Here is a 22,709-nt window from a genome sequence, read left to right as displayed (position 1 = left end):
TTGCACAAGTAGCAAGTGGTCAGTATTTGAACAAGATGTGTTGTTTATGCCCAAGATACACAGAAGCAACAGTTTCCAGAAGGCAAGCTGAAGAATACGTAGTTTAACAGCCAAATCGCTCCATTAAAATCATAAAGCATCAGCTTTTGGAAGGGATATCAAATGTGCAGGAATTATATTAGAGAATCTGCAAGAAGCCTCTTTTGCTGTGATAGATGTCTCAGATTTATGCTCCGGGAAGTGCTTTCCAATGAAGGCTGGATGCTTTACCCGGGAAATCTTTGTTTTTTTTTTTTTTTTTTTTTTTGGTTTGGTCTCCAAACTCCCTTTCTCCTTGACTCACGGTAGTCAGGAAGGTGAGGTTTGGGCAGGGCTAGGTGAGGGTGTGCTTACTGTGACCCAAAGCAAGGACCAAGGGCCAACTGAGGCCTCCCCTGCAATGTGGACACTCACCATCTAGGTGGCTCTTCTCCATCTCCTGGGCAGATTCTGCCCTTCTTCCCTGCATCTCGTCGATCCGGGTCAACTTAATTCAGAAACCAAACTGAGCGTGGGGTGTGCACGAATTGCTTATCCTGTTACAGCCTCATAAAAAGCCTCACCCACCCCTTGCCTCCCAATTTTAACAGATCAGGCAGTTTGGCGAGCATTAGCTCCTCGCTCTCAGATTTCTCGGAAGAGGCTGTAAGCTGACAAATCGGCCTGGGCCTTACTTTGCCAGCTTGGTGAAGATATTTATTGCTCTTTCATTTTGCTGGTGCAACCTGTCATTTAGGGGCTCTTTTGTAGCTGTTAAACATGTGGCACAAGTTTCAGGGGTCGTATCCTTTCTTTGCTCAGCCTCTTAGAAATTGTTGATGACCTATTTTGCCTTGCTGGCCACTTACAACATAGCTCTGGAAAGGTGACCTGGGTCCTCTAGGGGCTCTGGACACAGACTGTCCCACCCCCACTCTTCACAAGGGCCAGTGAATACAGCCCCACTACACTATTGTGGGCTGGTAAGTCTAAAGAACAATTTCTTTTTTTTACTGACATTTTAAAGCAGGCTTACAGAAAAATATGCATAAGATTAGCCTGTTTTCATTTTTCAGACAACAGCTACCAAAGCTAAATGCCCTTGTCCTTTCTTCTCCTCTTTTCTCTCTCCTGGTCCACCTGGCAAATGACCTTGGGACTGAATGTAGATTTAGATTGTAGGCTGAGCTACCTTTTTAAATAATTGTTTTGTGCTATTTAATAGAGTTGTTTCTCTGAGACTCGGTTTCCTTTTGTGAAGACGAGCCGACTTAGTTCCCTCTCTGCTGGCATGGACTGTATTTCAATGATTCTTAAGATCCCTTGTACACTTAAGAGGAATGGAGCTTAATGTGCTGGAATCCGAGCAATTAAAACAAGCATCTCCTGGATTTTTACTTGCCCAGTATTACTGTTTACTCAGAATTAGACTCATTTTCTTAATTGTTTCAATAACTGAACAGTGTATAAATGGGTGGCTGGTTCCCATGAAATCTTGAACAGTTTCCCTGAACTTATTATATTGTGAAGGAAGGAAGGGTAGCTGGCAATGCTATTTTAAGGTGTCGATGAAAAGGATCTATGTTGTGAGTAAGATTTTGATAATTTTATTTTCTGCTAAATTCCTAGTACCTAGAGTTGTACACCTGGCTCAGAGTGGGCACTTGACACCAGTTTGTTACAACCGTGAATTTCATCCAAATAAATAAATTCAGTCTATTAAACTGTTTTCTATTTCTTGACTTTATAGGGTATGGTTATGCTAGATTCATTGGGAACAGTTTATTTTTAGGAGCTGGGAGGATGTGGGTCACAAAGATTTGAGGTTAGATCTGCCACTACTCGGTAGGTATGCCGAGGAGAACGAGTGTGTACTGCTTTGGAGCTTCCTTATCTTGTCTATAAATTGAGGACAGTATTGAAGAAGACTTTCAGAGACCTACTGAGGGGATCTGCTGGGAAGTGCCTGGAAGGCAACTGGCACACAGGAAGTGCTCAATAAATGTTAGCGAGCATAAACAGGCAAGTTTCTTTGTGTTTGCAAAGCCAGTTTAAGTTGTTAGTGAGCCAAAGATGTCTCTGCAGTTATAGCTAATGTTCCCTTGTTCCTTGCTTCCTAAACCGTCTCATTTCTAAGGAGCTGGGAGTCCTTCCCAATCGCTCGTCTTTACAGTCTGCTCTGCCCTCTTATAACCAATTCCTATGTCCCTTCTCTGTGTTTTTCTGGGTTGCGTTTCAGTTCTCTTTGGTCAGGACATATGCACACATCTGAGTTCTCTGTGGATGATATGGTTCTTCAGGGCACCTTCTGATGCACGGCTTGCTCTGTTAGTGCCTGGAGGAGCGGATCTGTAGGAGGGAGTTATTAACTGGCTGACTGTGACACCTTCATCCCAGATCACTCCCCACGGGCTCTATTAAGGAGCCACACACATGGGGATTCAGATGGTATCCTGCAAATCCAAAAGTGGGAACATGTGCTCTTAGAGGAAAAAAATCTTTTAGAGAGAAACAGAATTCTAGGTGCAGGTGTCTTTGGATACCATTCAGATTGTCTGCCTGTGTCTCCATACATGTCTAGAACCATATGCATTACATATGTTGTCTATTTTAAAATAAAACACTGCAGTGGTCCAGCTGTTCCAAATTCTGTTTCAAAGAACTTGTGGGCGCTTCCCAAGCAACACCATATAGTCATCCTTGGCACTGTCCCAGTCTGTTCCTCCACAGGGTTGAACATGCAAAAGCAAATGCTCTTTGCAATTCCATTTCCCCTGTACAAACAATTGGAATCAGTGCATTAAAGAAAAAAAAAAAAAAAAAAAAAACTCTGATGTTGACGTTATCGGGGAGAAAACAGCCCAGAGCAAAAGTACGAGAAAGTCAGTTCCTGAATTCAGGACAGTAGGATCACTTCCTTTGCCAATATTTGGCATGTGTCAAGTGAATGAAATGAATTTGAACATTAGGTTGAGCAAACAGCATTAGGAGGGTAATGTGACTGCTTAACATCTCAGCAAGCTTGGATTATCTCTTGCTTTGGGAGGTTCATACCAGTGCTCTTTTTTCATTAACATATTCTCTCTCTCCCTCTCCTACTCCTTCCTTCCTTCCTTCCTTCCTTCCTTCCTTCCTTCCTTCCTCCTCACAGAAATCCAATATTGACTACACTTTAAGAATCAGCTTCAACCTTGACCTTTTCCAAACTTGGCTTTAGGAAGTTGTTCCAGATCCTGCTTGGTCTGCACAGGTGTTTGCATGTACTGATCTCACAGGCTCTGTTGCGAGGGCATAATTCAACACATCTTCCAAACCATGCCAACTGCTCCACTTCTGGGGCTTAATAACATAAGGACTTTAAAGACTTTTGGGCATGGGATAGGAGATCGACTTTAAGCTATACTTAGATAAAGAAAATTGTTGTTGATATCTCAGCTGCATTCAGAACCTGAAACACTAACAATGGTATCCACAACACAGAAGCCGGCTGATGGTCAGAAACACTTACGAAGGGGAGGTATCCTTTCAAGGGTACCCCAAGTTTCCCTGGAAACAATTTGATTATGACATTTGAGAAATATTGAAAAAATGCTGGTCCCTACAGTAATATCATTATGTGGATTTTATATTCTCCTCTAATCTATTTATTAAATTTTAAGAGACTGTTCCTTACCGGGGTTCCTTGCAGTTTATTTTGTTCTTTAATTGATTGAATTTGAACTCACTTCACATTTGATATTTTTGCCTTTGTCCCATCCTCACAATTGGAAAAATATATATTGTTCATTATGTCTTAATAGCAAACATTCTTCTGTGGTCTTGTTTCAAACATATGTATTTTTAGATAGATTTGCACTAATATCTACCAAATAAATATACTTTTCTTGGAATAATATAGCTTTCTGATTTTTATTTTATTAAGATTTTTCTTATCTGTCCAATAGCTATGGGATCGAAACAAAAGGGGAATTTCTCTTTTATTTTGTAATATTATGCTTTGGAAATTTTTACGGAGTACAGAAAAAGAAATTCTGCAGCTAGAAATGATCATGACTGTATTGTTAATAAATTTTCTGGAAGAGGCTCTTTTCTTTCATGAATCTCTTCTATAATAAGCTGGAAGTAGCTGTTTTATCACTGAAATTTAAAACACAGTTAGGGTTGTTGCTAGTTCTGATGGATGCTAGAGGCAAGAGAATAGCTAATGTAACTCCAAAGTCATCTGTGAACCCAAACTGCAAATTAAAAGGTGACTTTGTATCTTTCTTATATGGAAAATGTGTGCTTGTCATATCTGCTTGACAGTACAAGAGTGAATGTATGGTTTGGACAATAACGAACAATGACAGTAGTCAGCCTCATCAGAAGACATGAAATAAAGAAATGACAATGATTGATGGCAGCTGGCTGTTTACAGACTTTTCTAGAAGAGCTTTTCTTGGCATAATCAAGGCATCAGGGGATGCTGTGCCCTGCCTGAGCTGTGCCCAGTGAACAGAAGACTGGCCCTCCCATGCCTGCTGCCCTGCGGCTCAGAGCAGACCACTTAACTGAGAAGCGGCTTCCTTCCTGTGCATCTCTCCAACCCAGCCAAGCTTCTCTGAGTAGCCAGGAGATGCTGGCTGCTCTGCAAGTGATAAGGACTGTGCCGTGCTCTGCAGAAATCCTGAGTCAAAAAGTACTATGGCAATACACCCCAGGGTGTTTATTTCAGTATTAGTTTTATAATTCTTTGTAAGACAATTGCTTTGAGTAAAAACTGTAACTGAAATTTTGTTAAAGATCTCAAATCAAGTGAGCGATCAGTAAGTTTCTCAGCTGTAATTATTACATATCCAAATAATTAATTTTATGTTCTCTACATGAAAAAATATATTTTCTACATTTGACTGATAAATGATGTATCTTAATGGTAAATCACTATTGAACTTGAAAATACTCAACTGATTAGTGAATGACATGCTAAATGTGCTGAAGTATTTAATTAAGAAATGAATATTCATTTAATGTGTTTATTTAGATTATACCATGATGTTTGGCAAAATTTGGACTTGACTATAGGAATCTCCGTTTAAGAAGATATTTACTTTTATGATGGGAAAATGTGATTTACAGTCTGGTTTTGGGCCATGCAAATTAAGTTAATATTGAATTAATTCTTTGATATTGCATTCTTGCAACGTAGCAACTGCAAGTTGACAATACAAGAAGATACAATGAAAATCTCATTAGATAGAACTAGAGAAAGGAATTAAGGCAAACAACTATTTAAAAATCTACTAAGATAGCAATGCATTGTGCAAATATATGTAAATTCACTCATTCAGCCATCTACTCATCCATCCTTTCATTCTTGAAAAAAAAGTTTAGCAAATTCCTAAATTCCCACTAAGTTCACATTCTATGGTAAGCTTTTAAAAATGCCTCATCAGACATTCAAATGAAAATAAAGTTAAATTAAGTATTTGCTTCAAGAGGTGAAAAAGGTCTGTCTGCTAGCCAAGAGTACACTTACGCAAAATAAAAGAAAAAAGAAAAAAAGGGAGAATAAAGCAAATTAAAGAAAGAAAACAAATTAGAAGGAAGGCTGTTGTTAAATGTCAGGAGAAATGACATGACCTACTTCCTCAGAATTTGCATTCAGAATATTCAGACACATATTTGCCTGCTCTCTTGGCCACTTTTCTCTCACTCCCTCAAATGTCCATGCTTCCTGCTACAGTTTTTGGTGGGTAGCTTTTTCCTAGACGAATAAAGGAATTGTATACTTCCTTTTATTACTGAATATTAAAGAGAAAGATTTTTCTGAAGTTTTAAAGTCTCCTTTTTCTCTTACAGACTGACATTTGGAAAAATTAATACAAATACAAACGATCTGAAAAAGTTATTGTTGTCATTGTTCTTGAGGGAGCAGCAGAAGGACATTCAAGATCAGAGGTCACACCCTCCTTCCCACTGTGAGATTGTCAATCCAAAATATTTGTGAAGAAGCCACACGGATTCAATAACCTGCATAATATGAGCCTTTTGTGTCCGGTAGTCCCATGGACTAGAGCTCCCCTCTCCAAAATCAGTCCTCTGTTGGACATTATCTGAGAGCGGACTCCCAAGGCGGCTCAAACGAATTCTCCAGTGTTCAGACAATGCACTTACTTTAATTGTATTTCACAATTTCTTTTAGTCCTGTTTGGTTAAACTCTTTGGGTTTCCTACCCCACTTTTCTACTTGTTAAGGTACCCACAGTTACCATATATCATAAACTGACTATTCTAATCTTTGGAATGGGAAAGGAAACAACAACAACAATAACAGTAACAGTAACATTACCAGAGCACAAAATGATCTGTTTTCAGGCATTAAGCAGTCAGATAGCTGTGAATTTCATGAAACGAAGGCCTTAACTGCCATTTCATTGTGATGTTAATTAATATTCTTGGAATGGAAAAGAATAGGAGATGCTCTTGGTTGGCTTTACTCAGAGGATCATTTGATGCCAATATGAAAGCCAAGGAGAGGAGGCAATTATGCACACGTCACATGCATCCTAGTTTCAGTATGGAAGCTTACATTTCAAACCTAAGGTCAGGAAATAACATGAAAAGTTTTGCTACAAAGTCTAGACATGAGGAAGATTTAAGAGGAGGGGGAAAGCACATTGCAGGTGTCAGATAATCTGGTCTGATTATCTGAGCTGTGCTAGCTATGGGGGAGCACTTACCCTTCAGTCCAGCTAGAAGTTAGCAGGGTAAGAAGGAACAAACCAGAATAACATAAAGACTAGCAACAAGGCTCAGGAAAGCAGACAGGAGCTCTAACCTAGCAGCTAAAGTTCTTGGGTTCGAGCAAAGATTGAACAAGAAAACTTCAAACAAAACAAAAGAAAAACAAAACAACCCCACAAACCAATAGTAACTATAATCCCCCTAGCTATTGAAGACTATTAAATATTGGCAAAAATAGAACGATTTTCAGAAACATCCAACTTTGGGGACCCATGATATCATTAGTTAAGAAATGGACTTTAAAATGACTCTCTGTAAGTAATATGTCAAATAATCATTGACTAGGTATCAAAGCTGAAAATACCCCCTTCCTCCCCACCTCATTCCAAATGAGAATTAAGGTATGGATTCTTACACTTCCACTAATGCAGAATAGACAGAGATAAGGTGTCCCAGCGAGAGGCCACCTGACAAAATAAGTTATAGTGATACAAAACTAGGTAAAACTCTAGTGTAAATTTGGATGTTTCCGATACGGGCAACAGTGGCCTTAAAGATTGGAGAACTGCAGGTATTATTTGAAAAAGTTGAGTAACTAGGTACCAACTTAATCTTTAGAATTTTAACTGAAAAGGAAAAAAATTAAATCAACAGCACACACAAAAAACCACAAAAGAACAAAAATAGTTTTAAAAGTTGATGGAACCCTCCCAAAATCTTTGTAGAGTCACACACAAACTAATGAATAGCAGGATCTATTTTTTTTTTCCATTTTTACAATTCCATATAAATGTTTCACTCCATTCTTAAATGTGTCTTTTCATTTTGAAATTGTAAGAAAAATACAAACTGCCTCAAGAAGTCTGTTAAACTGAATTTAGAGATTCAAACCAACTTACAATAATTCCCAAGTTTCCTAGACTATAAAACATTCCATTCTCAAGTTTCCTTGGCACAGAGAGCAACATGACAAGATTGGAGGGTTTATTTTTCTCTATTTCCCCCCAAATTTATGTTGCTGCTTACTCTTCCTTAGGTTCCGTTGATAGTATAAATACTAATAGAACAGTGACAAATTTAAATCATTGAAATGCTGCTGTCAAAATATTCAAACACAGGATTTCATGAGATGTGTGCAGAGTAAAGTATTTTAAAATAACCCTTACCTTTTGGAAGTCAAAGAAATCTTTTTAAAATGCAATACTTGATTTTTAAAAAACCTTTTTTGCTAGCTAGAGAATTTGTGATTAATTTTTATGCAGTAATTTAAACAAATGAACCAAATGGAAGTGTAGGACCAAATTTACTATTTGATAGTGTGTTATGATTATTGTTCATTTTTATTGCTTTGTAGAATTCGGTGACTGATAACAACCTGGTTTTCCCAGGATTGGGACATGGGACTTTCAGTGTGCAAATTAGGGAAGTCCCAAGGAATGAGTTAGTCATTGTAAGCAGGAGCTGACACTGGGTTTCACTGAATCACCCATACAGAGTTTGATCTGTTTAATAGTGATGGCTGTATTTAAGTAAAAGCACTTGTGAAACAATTTGTGAACTAACCACTCTTTTAAAGCAGATGCCCTTAAACATTTTGATATATCCCTCATCCTCGCCACCATTTGACCTTCTTCATCTTCTAGAACTGGGTCAATGTGATAGGCCTCAGATTCTTCAGAGAATCCTGTTCCTGGGCACAGTTCAAAGAATCACTAGAAGAAAAGTGGCCCTACTACCAGGTAGATAAATTCTGATGAACCCCAGGGGCATGCATTATCTCATCTCTCAGACCACCTTGTGTTCTCTCTAAGGATGGTAGTATTTATCCCTCAAATTCTAACCTTCAGGATTTTGCTGGTTCCCAGTCAAGCTGTGTATATTCAATTGAGCCTTTTGCTGATACCTAATAGCTAGCATTTAAATTTCATGACTATAAAATCCTACCCACAGAGGCAATCTCCATCAAGATGATCTGTGTATTTTCATGAAGAATCACTCCTCATCTTCAGCAACATCCTTCCCTGGTCTTTTTCTTCATCTTTTTTGACACTAAGGCTTGAACTGGAGCCTGGTGCATGCTACACAAATACTGTATCACTGAACACACCCTAGCCTGTCTCCACTGAATTTTACCCCATCTTCCTTCTTCTCTATCTAGTAGCAAAAATTGTGCTAATCGCAAGCCATGTTGATCTTCTTAATCTGGGCAGATGATACAACAGACACTGAATGTAAGGTGAAATGACCTCAGAAGAATTGGAGATTATTTGGAAATAAGGCCAGTGTTTTCCAAATATCACCTGAGATATATGCTTTATGAGATTGACTGGATGGTGAATATAATTAACATTTTTTTCATGCAAGAATGATTGCATTTCAGGTGGATGTGATGTGTGATTTCCAAATGTATTACAAAAAAAGCCATCAGGGAGGATGAAAGGAAGAATTCCTTCACACAGGTGTTTTTATTGAGAGAAAATAAATATTGGGTAGGTTTTATCTCACTGAATGACTGCTGCTGTCTCTATTGGTCTCAGATAAACCTAGATGCCAGAAGATAGTAAGAGAAAACAGGAGGGAGGGGCCTCAGTGATGGAGTCAGAGAGAAGGGCTGTCCTTTGGCCTCCACTTCCCACCCTATGGGCTGCCTTAGTCTTTCGTAAGTTTCTGTGCAGAAAGCCACTGTGATAATGTGATTGTTTACAAGTTTCCACCAAAGAATGCATTTTCCTTTAAGAAAACACTGGCCCCTGGTAGCACCCAATGGAGTCTGCCATGTAAAAAGAGTTGTAATTTGGTATTTCAAGGTGAAAGAGCATAGGCCGGGACAGAAATGGACATGGAAGCTGCCGAGTTTGTTTAAAAGAGACTCAATCTCTAGTTAACTGCTATAGCTGCAAAGTGATTCTGCCTCTATCTACATTTTGCCTATGATATACAGAGAGGAGATTGAAAATGCTCTGTGGGACATGGAATTTCTGCTTTGAGGTCTTTCATTTCCTTTCCCTTCCCTGCAGCTCTCCTTCCTCAGATATTTGTAAGACCAGATTCTTGGAATTTGGTCATAAGCAATAGACACCTTTCTTGATCATCTGTTTGTCTAATGTTCTGTTTTCCCATTCATTCACCAGTACATGACCTTCCCCATGGGATTTCTCCATGTCTGAAGTCATGTGATATCTGGGCTCACTCATCTGCTATCTAGACTCTTCCAATGGGACGCAGATGTTCAGAGAGCAGGGACCTCATGTGTCTGCAGCCTTAGTCTGTCTCATTTCTAGACAAGTGCTCAGTGACCCAGATGGATTCCGTAGGTTCCAAACTAAGGTGAGGGGTCACCAGGACCACTGCAAAAATAGCTCGTACCTCTCAGTTAACCCTGGCTGACTTGATATTCAGGGTAATACAAATATCTCTATTGAGGGTGAGTGTTTGCTTGATTTCATGATTTGTGTCTGTATTTTAATTTGTTTTAGTAAATTGTCTCCAACTATATACTAGTTTTCACCTTACCCTGTGTATCAGAAGTGTTGGGAGAGAAAGTCATTCCTAGGTAGCAAGAGGATGGGCCAAAAGGACGAGAACGTAACCAGGCAGAGGCGAGTGAGAAGCAACTGAAACATGCACTGGCTGTTCAAGGAGGTGGTTTCACTTCTGGGTATCTGATCTTTTAGCTATGAATGGGATTTTAGGTACTTTTTCCCACGGCCTGTGATAATGTTATCATTTATTTTTAAATGGTTCTAAATTGCAGATTTAGTTGATTTCAAATCAACGCTATTTTAAAATTACACTTAATAAGGAGAAATGAAGCAATGTCATACATAATCTACTACATTTGAAAGACTCAGACAAATACATGTTTGACTGTGAATTCCAAACTTGCACCAAAACAAGGAGAAATATGCATAAAATACACTTTCCTTTGTGTAATCCTTGGTGGAGAATGTCAAGTATTGCACTTTAAAATAACTTTCATCTATCATTGTGTCCCAACTTCCACCCTGAATCCCCTGTATGTTTTGCAACAAACGTGGTTTTGTGAATCCTAAATATAAACATAACTAGTTTTTTTCATTTAACTTTGGAAGATCTGCTTTACTCTGAGGAACTATCTGGTAAAGCAATTTCATGTTTACTTACAGAATTGTGAGATGGGGGCATCCAGCTGAGGCACGTTCCCTCCCTTGGCATTGAGCTTCTGGACCTGGGTGGGGGGCACGGGCTTGTGTGACTGCCCCGTGGCCCGGTACATGGCTTGGACCCATAGGATGCGGTCCTGCTCGTCATCACTGGCGAATATCACCGTGTCTCCTTCTTTGACTGCGTTGAAGAAGGCGCGCCCCCCCTCCAGACCTGCACGGGGAGGAAAGAGCGAGTTCTAAGCAAGACTTGGCAGTTGCAGCACCTTCTGCTTGAGCCAGAGAAGGGGAGGAGTGATTTACCCCACCCGAGGACGAGGATGAGGATTCTGAGAAGCACATGGTCATGAATGGGACCATGGCTCTGGAGAGATGTTTGGAGGCTGGCTTGATGGGATTGCCAAGCAGGCTGCCTACAGGGTGGTCTCATCTGCCCATCACCACACTGCTTTCCCCTTTACAATAGCAACGAATCCTCTTGGGGTCCCTGCTCCCCTGCCAGCTCTTGCTGTGTTGTTCTTCTCTTTACAAGGAAAGGTCTGTCTCTACCAAGGCATCTGAAACTCTTTGGCACATATGAGTCTCCTGGGCATCTGCATTAGTGCAGTTTCTGATTTAGAGGCCTGGAATGGAGCCTCAGAGCCTGCTTTCTTTTCTTTATTTTTTTGAGTTTATTTTTTTATTTTAAAGAGAAAGAAAAAAATAAAACGAAATTTAAAAACAAGATAATTAGAGGGTAACCATGGCTATTACATTGTGCATTGTTACCTTTAAATTAGTTAATTAAGTACAAGATATCAGCATTTAATGGTCCAAACAATATTAACACAAACCTTTCTTTTCAAAGAACTAAGAGAAATTAGTAGTATAACTATCTTTTTTATATATAATTGCTCTCAGCTTCTCACACTAAGGAGACAATGTGATATTTACACATGCAAGTCTGATTTATTTTACGATTATGGTCTCTAGTTGCATCCATTTATCTATAAAAGTCTTGAGTTTATCCTTTCTATGGTGAGAAGTATTCCACTGTATAAAAGTACCACATCTTTTTTATCCTTTCCTTGGTTGATGAACATTTGTTTTCCAAATCTAGCTATTACAAACTGTGCTGCTATAAACTTGGGTGCACATATATTGCTGTGGTATGATGTTTTTAATGCTTCTGGAAGGATACCCAGCAGAGGAATAGCTGCATCAAATGGGGCATCTACCTAGTTTTTTAAGGAATCTCCACACTGATTTGCACAGTTCATGCGCCAGTCTGAAATCCCACCAATAGTGGAGAAGGGTTCCTTTCTCCTCATATCCCCTCCAGCATTTGTCATTGGTTGATTTCTTGATAACCATTAGAGCCTGCATTTCTTACCAGCTCTGAGAACCACACTCAACTAGCAGCGGTCTCTTTCCTCCTAATTTTGCTCCTCCATTCCAACTGCTCCTTGACTGAAACTTTCTTGTGAAGACCTTGCATTGCCTGACATTCTGGTCCATCATGATCAGCAGCACTGGGCATACACTCCTGTCTCTTTGAAGCACTTTCTCCACTTGGTTTCCAGGAAAATGAATTTTCCTTTTCTTCCCTGGCTGTTGCTTCCATCTTGTCCGCTGACCTCTCTTCTTACCCCTCCTGACCTTTTGCAGTGACAGTCTTCTGGTATCCTGTCCTCGCACCCCTCTCTGCTTCTCCCCCATCCTTGCATGATGTCCCTGAACTCTCACTAGCATGAGCATACTGAAGGCCTTTACAACTCACCTCACCCTTGGACTTCTGCTGAGCTCTGGCTCTGACCAGGCAATGGCTTTCTTGACATCTCCACACAGATACCCAGTGGACATGCTGAGCTTTCCTTACTCAGCACTCTCCTGCTGAGGCCTCTCTCCATCGCTACAGAAGCTGACGCCCATGAAATTCTCAGAATTCTATCCCTAGGACATGACTAGATGTGAGTGATCCCACCCATGCTACTGCCCCGAACCTGACCGTGATCGGCTCCCTGGGCTTCTGTAACAGCCCCCTGTCTCTGCCTCCAGCCTCACTTGCTAAAGTCAGAGTCATACACTCAGTGTGCGAGTCAAGTTGGGTCACTGCTCTGCTCAAACTCACCAGTGGCTCTGCATTCCACTCAGACAAAAAGCTCGCAGCCCTGCTCAAGAGGCCCTCCTGTCACTTGTCTGCGATCCTAGTATTCCCTCTGCCTTTTGTGTAGCTTGCATTCATTTCATGGCACTGGCCTCTTGCTGTTCCATGGACACCCAGGCAGGGCGTCACCCTAGATCTTTCAGATCTCTGCATGATCCGCACTGTTACTTCCTGCATGCCTTTTTCAAATTCACATTCCTGACAAGGCCATTCCCTGACCTCTAGCCCTTCCCTGACCTCGCTCCTCTTACCTTACTTAATTTTTCTAGCAAACTACATACTTTATTTTGCAACATATGGACAAGGAGTTTTTGCCTGTTTTGTTCACACCCATACCTTTGACATCTAGAATAGTGCATGGCACTAAGTAGGTGCTCAACAAATATTTGTTGAAGGAATGAATAAGTTACAGTAATTTTGCCACAGGCAATTCTCAAGGTGAAAATTTAGAGGAAAGCACAAGTGTCTCACTGGGCTGAGGATAAAGCTGTAGTGTATCCATCAACATATTTCAGAAGCCTGCATTCTAGGATAGTTAGCACTTTCCACCAGGGAATAAAACATAATATCTACACCAGCCTCTTCATTATCTCCCCAGGTATTAGTTAAAAGTAGAGAAGAGAATAAATGAATGATTCATATCTCAGAATTTGCAATGATGTCCAGTTAATTAACTGTGTGACACTGGCACTGGTAAAGATTTCTGGTGACATTAGGACTTCTCTGTGGTGACAATATTAATTCAGGTGTCAGAGTGAGTTTGGGTTGGAAGTTTTTCACTTAGCATAGCCAGAGATTAGGACAATGTGATATAAGGTTGGAAAGGTTTTTCAGTATGTGGGGTTGAATCCAATGCTCAATGCACACTGAGCTACATCTTTAGTTCTTGGTTCTTTTTATTTATTATTTTGAGACAAGGTCTTGCTAAACCAATAAATTGCCCAGGCTGGTCTCAAACTTTTGATCCTCTGTAGTGAACCCTTTCCTGTCCTCATTTCTGTCCAGGAAGGTTTATAACTGTAATCCCAAGAAGTTATTGAAATTCTAGTGAATTCATTCCAATCTACTGCTTCTAGTGCAACCCAAAGTGAAAAAAAAGACACTGAGACACATACCCAGCTGTGGGGAACCTACGTCCAGTCAAGATGGTGGTGCACTGGAACAAAGGCCTAGACCCAGAGCCCAACCTGGGTTTTATTAATTGTCCATGGCAAGAGTGACTTGGAGATGAATGACAGTGAGACTGGTGGGAAATATGTGACTGTGTTGACTATCGTGAGCTGGGCTAGGTAAGAGGTCTGAGATCACCTCTGCAATATGCAGAGGGCAAGAAATGCAGAGATATGGAGAGTAACCTGCATGACACAGCTGAGATAATAGCTAATAATTTAGTTCTGATGTAATTAATATCTTTTGCCCTGGGAAGTCATGACCTCTTTCTTGAGGCTCGATCCCAGCCGACAGCATTGAACATGGCTCTCCATCCCACCAGACTCAGCCTCATATTTGGGGAGTCACTGGATGGGGTAACACTGACATGTCACTTTGCCTTAGAGATTAAACATCAGTTCTTCAGCCAGCCCAATTTACACTGCTTAAAGTCAGTTGAAGGGACAAAGAAATAACCTAGCCTACTCTGTACACATCAATACATGGAGATGGGGCCAAGTTTACCCAAATGGAGATAGTTACTCCTCTTTTCAAAGAGAGTCGTCTCTGTGGTTCCCCATGGTCCTCCTGCCTCAGCCTTCTTGAGTGCTAGGATGACAGGCTGCACCACTATGCCTGGCTCAATAAAGTTTAATAAAGTTTTTTGGCAGTAATGATTATGTCTCACTTCTTGTGAAGTGTATGTAAATACGTATGACCTGGAAAGGGTGACAAGCTGGAAAAACCTGAGGGAACCTAACGATAGCATGATAAGGAAAATTCTGGAAGGCATGGAGGTAAAAGAGCTTTAAAAGTGGCTTTTAGCTTGAGCATCGAGTAGTTAAAAGGAAGTATGATCTGCAGTCTTTGGTAATCTCAGGCTAGGCCGCTGGGCTGCAGTCAGAGGATACCTGGCTAGAAACTCCCGGAGGGGCACTCTCTCTGCCCCTCCACCTTTCAAAGGCTTGGAGCTACTGTCAAAAAGGCAGCCAGGGGCCCTTGGGGAGTGGTCAGCTCTCTCTTCTGCGCAGTCATTCAAAAGTACAACCGGAGAGATAATAAATGTTCAGATCGTTCTCTACTTCTCCCCCAGTCCTATGATTAGGTACTATGTGCCCTTTCCTAGCAGAGGAAACCATCACAGCTACCCTGGAACACAAGACTATTCTGTATGTGGCAGAGTTGGGCTTCTAATCCCCAATGTCTGGCTGCTCCAGAACTGATAATGGTCAGCTCTGTACTACAGGAGACCAAGGACATCCTAGAGACCAGAAAGAAGGGAGAAGTGCAACACAGTTTACAGAGACCCAAGACAGAAGAAAGCAGACAGTGACACAGGCCACAAGAGTCACAGACTCAGCAAGAGCATCAAGTTCTGCAAAACATAATGGGTGACAGTGCACGGGCTCTCCAGCGAGAGAACATGGAATGCAGTCCCCTGGGAAAGGAAAGATACAAGCAGGGATGGCAAAGACAGGAGGCAGATTGGGCAAGGGATCCCTGGCCAGCGGCTGGGGCCAGGGGTGCAGATTGCTTCCCAATAAACTGCTCGGATGTCATCCTCTTCTTATGGCAAAAAAAAAAAAAAAAAAAAAAAGGCCCATATACATAGTCTGTGAACATAGTTGTTTGATATATGGTCCATGACATTATTCTGAATGGATATCCTTTTATTTGAAGATTTCATTGGTTGGAGAGTTGAGAAACTGTTGTACACCTTTTGAATCACACCCAGAGAAAGGTAAAGTGAAATATTTCCAGTTAAAAAAGATTAGCTTGTGTGTCAAACTTACCTACAATAATTTACCAATTCCCCAAATTGATAGCTCAAGGATTCTAAATAGGTAGAGCTCATTTAGCAAAAATGCTTGGGTCTAGGTAACCATCGGGGTCCTAGAATGGCCCTGAGGCAAGGACATCATCCAGTTCCAGCCCTGTCGATGGGAAAGGCCAGCTGTAAGAGGCTAGAGCCCAGCAGCATCTTCACCAGCCTGCTTCACCGCCACCCTGGGGAAAGCCAGGACTGGGAGAGACAGAGATGGATCCCAGCTCCCCTTGACCTGCACACCTTCCTGCCAGGGCCTGCCTCAAATCTCTGAGGACGTGGCTAAGATGTCTCTACTTAGCCTCACAGCTGGCAAACTTCTTGTACATAAAAGGTCCCTAGATTGCTCATTTATTCTTCGTCCTCTGCCTCTGGCTCAGGCTGGGAGTGGGGCTCAGAAACCTCTATTTTTAATTAGTGCTGTTTAAGAAATTCCGAGTAAGCAGGGCAAGGCGATCTGCAGCTTGAGAGGCTGAAGAAGCCTGGGCACTCACAAAATCAAAAGAGAAAGAGAGGACGGGGAGAGAGGGGGGGGGGAGAAATTATAGGAAGGAAAGAAGGAAAAAGAGGGAGAGAGGGAAGGAGAAAGGAATCGAGGGGCTGGGGATACAGTTCTTATCTTAGTATGAACAAGGCTTTGGGTTCAATACCCAAGGCCAGAAATTTTTTTTTTTTTCTTTTTTTTGGTACTGGGGAATTGAACTTACGACCTTGCACTTGTCAAGCAAGTGCTTGCACTACTGAGCTAAAACCCCAGCAGAAAAGAAATTCTAAGTTAAATATTTTCTTAAAATCTGACAGTTGGGAATATTTAAATCTCCATGCTCAATCAAGTATTACTTAGAAAATATAGGACTTGGCACAGGAAAGGGCAGAGAAGAAGCTGCTTAATATCCTCAAGATCATAATCAATTTACTTTCCATTTACATCTTTCATAAAGTGAATCTATAAATTATACCTCAGGGATCAATATTAAGAGAAAGAAATAAAAAAATCCTTAGCAATATATATGCACACTTGCTCCTCACGCATGCAGACGGAAGAGGTTTTTCCCTGTTCCTATCTTCGTCACTATAGGAAAGGAATTCTGCTGTCAGCTAGTAAATAACAACTATCCTTTTGCCACTGATACTCACATAGCAACTGACCCAGTTAGAGACCCTGTCTCAGCCCCCCCCCGTACCCCCCCGTACCCCCCCCTCCCGCCAGCGATAGGGCAGCCTTTGGCCTCTTAGTGTCCCAGCTTCTTCACTTACAAAGTGGAATGATGACCCAAGTCCCATACTTTGTGAGATGCGCTGAGAGCCAAATGCAATCTTGGAGGAGAGGGAGTGGTGAACTGGCTTTCAGGAAGTTCCTGTCATGAGCTGCTATTAGTTTTCTTTCCCAGACTGACTCCTTAGCCTCCTGTGTTAAGCTGTAGGTCTTGGGAGTGACTGTATTTCTGCACATGGAACCCGGGACTTGAGAAGAATGCAAACTGTTGCAGCATGGTCTGACACCCGGTTTCTCATTGCAGAGCCCCTCTGGTTAATAAGATGTTCTATAAAACATTTAGGTTCTAACTCTAGTTCTGTTCATTGCGGAGGATTTCCAGGCAAAGATTTTACGCATGTCTGACATGGTCAGCTCTGCACCGTGCTTGGGAAGGACGCAAGTAACTCATGGGAGTCCTCAGGGCTGGGATTCGGGGGATGCTGCTTTCTCCAAGAAGGCCAGACCAAGGCCTTCCCTGCCTTACCTTTTCAGGTTAACACCCCGTCTTCTCTCAAACTCTGTTTTTCTTTTATGTGTATTTTGTTGCATGTGGAAGAGCAATATGGGAGTAAAAAAAGGTTTTGGGCCAAATAATGCAGTATGGTTGGAAATGCTTCCCTTGTGCAGATTTGGCATAAAAATAAACTTCTCTGAGAGAGGGCTGTTGGTGCTTGTTGTTCATTAATATGCTGAAATGATTTCGCACCCCCACCCTCATTTTGAAGGTTCTTTGAGGCTGATTTCTATTCATTTTTTCTGGGAAAAAGATAAAATGGGGGGGAGGGAGAAGTGTGAGGGGGCAGGATGTAAAACTTATGCAACGTAGAAGTTACAAGAAATACTTCCATTTATGTGGTTCTCTTAGTTACATAAGGCTGGGGAGCTGCGATGCCTCTGCTTAGAGACCGGCATCTTAAGAAGAAATGTTTTAAGGGACTGTGTTCTTACCAAGTCCCACTGGCTAATCTTTCCAAGTTCTTGAATTCTAGTTGGGTCAAGAAGACATTATTTGCCAAGCCCACACCTCACTGGCGAAAAACTACACACACACACACACTCACACACACAGTCTTTTACATGGAAATTCTTTTTTTAGAAATGCATTTTAGCATGGTATGCTTGATGTGCTTAAAGATACACAAAAGAAAGATGCACATATTTTCTTTGGGTTTTCAATCTGAGACTCCTCTGGGTCAAATGAAAATCCCAGGCCGGATGGCATTGAATCAACTAGGAGGAAAATTCACTAAGCAGAATGTTGGCTGTACTGGTCACCCATGAAACCCTGAGTCAACACTGAGTGCCTGGCAGAAATATTTACTAATGTTAACATGAATATTGATATTTATCAGTTGGCCACTGATTTAAGTAGCATGCGAGTTCTGCGGGTCCAGTGCCTAGAAGCAGGGTACCTGGCTGGGGATCAGTGTAGTCCACAGTGTACCCGTCCAGTTGCAGCAGCTCCTGAGGCTCCGCCTTCTTCTCTCGGTAACTGCACATGGCAAATGTGTACTGACTGACCTGGGAAGGAAAAGTAGACCATAAAGTCGTCCCTCATCAGCTCATCCTCCCCCACTGAGATGCTCCCCATTTTTCCAGGTCCTTCCCCCGAGTCCAAATCCAGTTTCATCACCTTCAACACGTGTGACTTTAGCTTCCTTATCTGTAAGCCTGTGCTGTTGGCTTACTGTGAGGACTGAGTGGATTCACACAGGGAAGACTTAGGTCTGGTCATGACACTTGGTGAGTGCTCCATGAAAGTCAGCTACATGGTTATTGCTGATGTATGCCAATGTTGCAGTTGAACATCAGCAATTTTATAGGTTCTGCCCATGCTGACCAGGGGTTGGCTGCCTTGCTTATGGACACAACACAAGCCTTTTACTTCCCAGTTAGAGACTCTATCCTCATTTATTTATGCATTTTGAAACAGCATTTTGTTTTTGGTGGCCCTACTCTCAGCAGAGAGCTGGACGTTTCATTCTACCCCCGCCCCTCACTGAATGAGTGCTTTTGGTTGCATGGCGAAGTCTTCCCTCATCCCAGACAAGTGCAAGTGTGACATGCTGTCACAAGCAATGAGTGCTCGATTGCTAGGTGCCAGTCAAAGTGGACAATTCTCAGCCCCCGATGGCATGGCCATTGTCACTGGTGCTCTCACTCCCCACCACGTAGCACCCGTGCCAGCACGGGGTGGGTGCTCAAGGCTGCAGGCCCACCTCCAGGAGCCTGTCGTCATGGTGTAACCAGCCCTGGCATGGATCCTTGGCATTTCTACATCTGGCTTAGCTGCAAGGAGCCTGTGGGGAAGCAAGGCCTCGCCCAGCTTCGGGTTAAGCTCTTGGGCGCATTTGCCATCCAGGGATGTCAAATGTCTGGGCGAAGGAGTGCCATGTCCTAAGCATTTAGTTTCTCTTATTGAAAGAGACATTTCCTAAGTGAACTTTGATCCCAGCAGGGAACAGCTGCAGTCTGCTCTTTGGTGAGATCTGTCTTTTGCCTTTTGTTATTGTTTTTAGTGGAAATAAGAAATTGGTGTTCTCAAGCCTTACAAAACTCTGCCGTGCTGTCCCAGTCCTGACAGTCCCTGTGCTAGACGAAGTGTCCATGCGGAGCCTCTCCACGGTCGGTTTGTCTGTTGCTGCCCTCTGTTGGTTCATGATGAGAATGTCATCTCCCCACGGAGTTTATAGTGCAAGGTCCCGAGTGAAACAAGCCAGGGCCCACAGAACCATTATCTTAAGTCTCTGTAATATGCATGACAGCCAATAAAAGCCCTCTGAATGCAAATGGGGTGAAGGGGATCTGAGATCTCACCCCACTCTAACAATCCATCATTTCTTTAAGCCTTAGAGCCCCTGTCTGTATTTCACTTTGTTTCGAATGATCATTTTGCTTTACCCACCATGCGCAGCATTCACAGAGCAAATACCTAGCCCCCACGTCTACACGTTCTGTGTGGACACAGCCCTCTTACATTTGGGACCAGCACTCTAGTCCTATGCTGCTCCGTCAGTGCATTCACCTACTAGACTTTAGCTCCCTTTGGAAGGAGGTCTAGGGAGTCATACATCTTGGCTCTATTACACCGCATAAGCAAAGTCTCTCATCTAATGTGCATGCACTAATTGGGTCTCATTGGTATTAACGAAGTATGTACAATTCAATAAAGAGATATTTGCCTCCGCCCTAATTGATAGGTTACTGCAAGCGCAGTCCCAGGTCATTCCACCCTGTGGCCAGCCCTGTAAATCACAGATCCCTTCAAACCTTCACACAGTGAAGATTACACACTTTGCTGGAATGTTTTCCTGGTATTTTCTACCTGATAGTTCGTCTGGCAACATGAGAAATGCTATTGTTTCTTCATGTGATTAGCCAAACAGGGAGGTTCTGATACTCAATTGAGATCAGAAAAATATTACAAAACAAAGATGTTATTTCAGTGTTTGCGCATTTCCTGCTACTCCCTGTTTGGGCCTTTGCTCTCCTGTCCCTTCGGTTTTGGTGGCTGACTTCTTGTAGCTCTGTCTCCTGCTGCCCCCTTCTGGTTGGACTGTTGAAGTTACACCAGGGAAACGCGGTTGGTTTGAACTGGTAGATAAATGAAAGTTGTGTTCAGATTATTTTTATTTAGAATTTGAACATTTAGATTAGAGAACAGAGGAAGAGAGAATGCTTTTTGAATGATTCTTTTTATGTTAGGTTTCGCAGAACCTTAGTTGTTCTAGAGCACTTGACAGGTGGGGGCATAGATTTGGAAATGTTTAGTTTTAAGCCCCACAAGGAAGTTATTCCCAATGAAACCCCCATTTCTTTGTCATAGAAGGAATTTCTTTATTCTCCCTTCTCCTCTCTCTTATTTCCCTTTCTCTTCCTCCTCTTCCTCCTCCTCCTCCTCCTCCTCCTCTCTCTCTCTCTCTCTGTCTCTGTCTCTCTCTTTGCCCCTTTGTCTCTGGATTGAACCTAGCTATGACTTTGAGCTAGTCTGAGCTGCACTCTCAGCCAGGGAGCCTGCCTGCCTGCCTTCCTGCCTTTCTTCCTGCCTTTCTTCCTTCCTTCCTTCCTTTCTTCCTTTCTTCCCTTTCCTCCTTCTCTCGCTTTCTTTTTTGACAGAGTCTCACTAAATTGCCCAGGTCCATGTGGGTAGAACTGTATCTTTGGCTGCAGGTAGGGTAGATGGGTTAAGTGGCTCAGCCCTGACCAATGAGCATCATATCTCCTTGGCAGGGCAGTGATTGGTGGAAGGATGGGCACATGACCATGCTGGGCCAATGAAACTTCACTAATGGCCTATGGGGAAAGAGAGGTTATGTTTCCACTAGGTTGGCCAGAATTTTATAAGGCTTGAGCTGCCAGAATCTATCACTTAAGAGACAGTGCCTGTGGATGGCGCCAGCTCAGAAAAAAATAGAGCTAAGACTGTTTATAAAGGGAGATTGGGTCTTGGTGACACTGCCTAACCCCTGGATCTAGCTATACCGGAAGACTCTTCAGTTAATCACTGATTTAATTAATAGTATAGTTTTTGTCTTTTAAAACGTAAGCTAGTTTGTGTTGTTTTTGTTACTTGCAACAAGAATACAAATATAAATGGCCTATATAGGGTATTTGTCAAGTTGAGCACAAAAATATTCATTGAGACTCAGGTGCATACATGTCTTACAATTCATTTTTGTGGTTAATTTAATATTGTATTCTCAATAGTACTGAACTACTGCTGTACATAAGGCTTTTTACATTATCCAACATTTTTTTAAAATCTCATTCAGAGTTAGTGTCTTTTCTGAAAGGTTGAAATAATAGAGTTTTTAGTCATAGTTTCCATAGAAAATCAGAAACAGAGGATATGGCTTTAGGACCACATTGTTTCATAATATGCAAAGTAAACAAGTTCTAGAGCATTCTATACATGTAAATGTCTTTCATCTCATACCAACTATTGCCTTTGGGCAAGATACTTTAATCATCCCGACTCTCAGTAAAAGTTCAATGTAAAATTAGGGAAAGACTTGTCTTTTCTAAGGTATAGAGATGTTGCGAAGACTAGCTTGACAAACACTTTGTATGGACAATAAAATGTAGGTAATTATCTGCATTAGTAGAGAAAATGCAAATATTCAAATACCTTGAAACTGGATGAAAAAGTGATTTAAGACCAGAAATTTTTTGAACATAGAAGAAAAAGTACTTTGAAAAGAAAAAGTCAGGAGTAGATTCTCTGAGTTGGCATGGTGATAGGTTGGTTTTCTTTCACTGTTCACTTTATACACCCAAGGTGGGGAGTTCTACCTGTCAAGTGAAACTCTTTGGAATTGGCCTCTGTAGTATTACCAAAGCTTTGCTCAGTGATTTGATTAGCTTTACTGACAATGGTGATCAGTGTGCTTGGTCCTTACCAGGTCTCTGTGGATTTACAATGAGTCTTCAGCACTAGGGTCTCTGCAC

At 41.7% G+C, this 22,709-nt stretch overlaps 1 protein-coding gene across 18 annotated transcripts in view; it reads right to left on the bottom strand.

The window, feature by feature from the left end:
- The window catches only part of Cadps (calcium dependent secretion activator), a 453,294-nt gene that overhangs the window by 136,476 nt on the left and 294,109 nt on the right, over nucleotides 1-22,709 (bottom strand). For 17 of the 18 annotated variants that reach the window (XM_063257159.1, XM_063257152.1, XM_063257157.1 and 14 more), the window contains exons 10-11: nucleotides 18,674-18,782; nucleotides 10,885-11,097 (exon numbers count right to left, since the gene is read on the bottom strand). In XM_063257159.1, coding sequence (XP_063113229.1) covers nucleotides 10,885-11,097; nucleotides 18,674-18,782 — 322 coding nt within the window. Of the gene's footprint in view, nucleotides 1-6,567; nucleotides 6,750-10,884; nucleotides 11,098-18,673; nucleotides 18,783-22,709 lie in introns of those variants that run through there. The other variant, XM_063257158.1, reaches the window with a different exon arrangement.

This window comes from Cavia porcellus, unplaced genomic scaffold (assembly GCF_034190915.1).
Source record: "Cavia porcellus strain 051 isolate PalLab524CR breed Dunkin Hartley unplaced genomic scaffold, mCavPor4.1 scaffold_10, whole genome shotgun sequence".
Taxonomy (NCBI): domain Eukaryota; kingdom Metazoa; phylum Chordata; class Mammalia; order Rodentia; family Caviidae; genus Cavia; species Cavia porcellus.
Note: the sequence above shows the minus strand (reverse complement) of the source record. Positions and strands in the feature narration are given on the sequence as shown.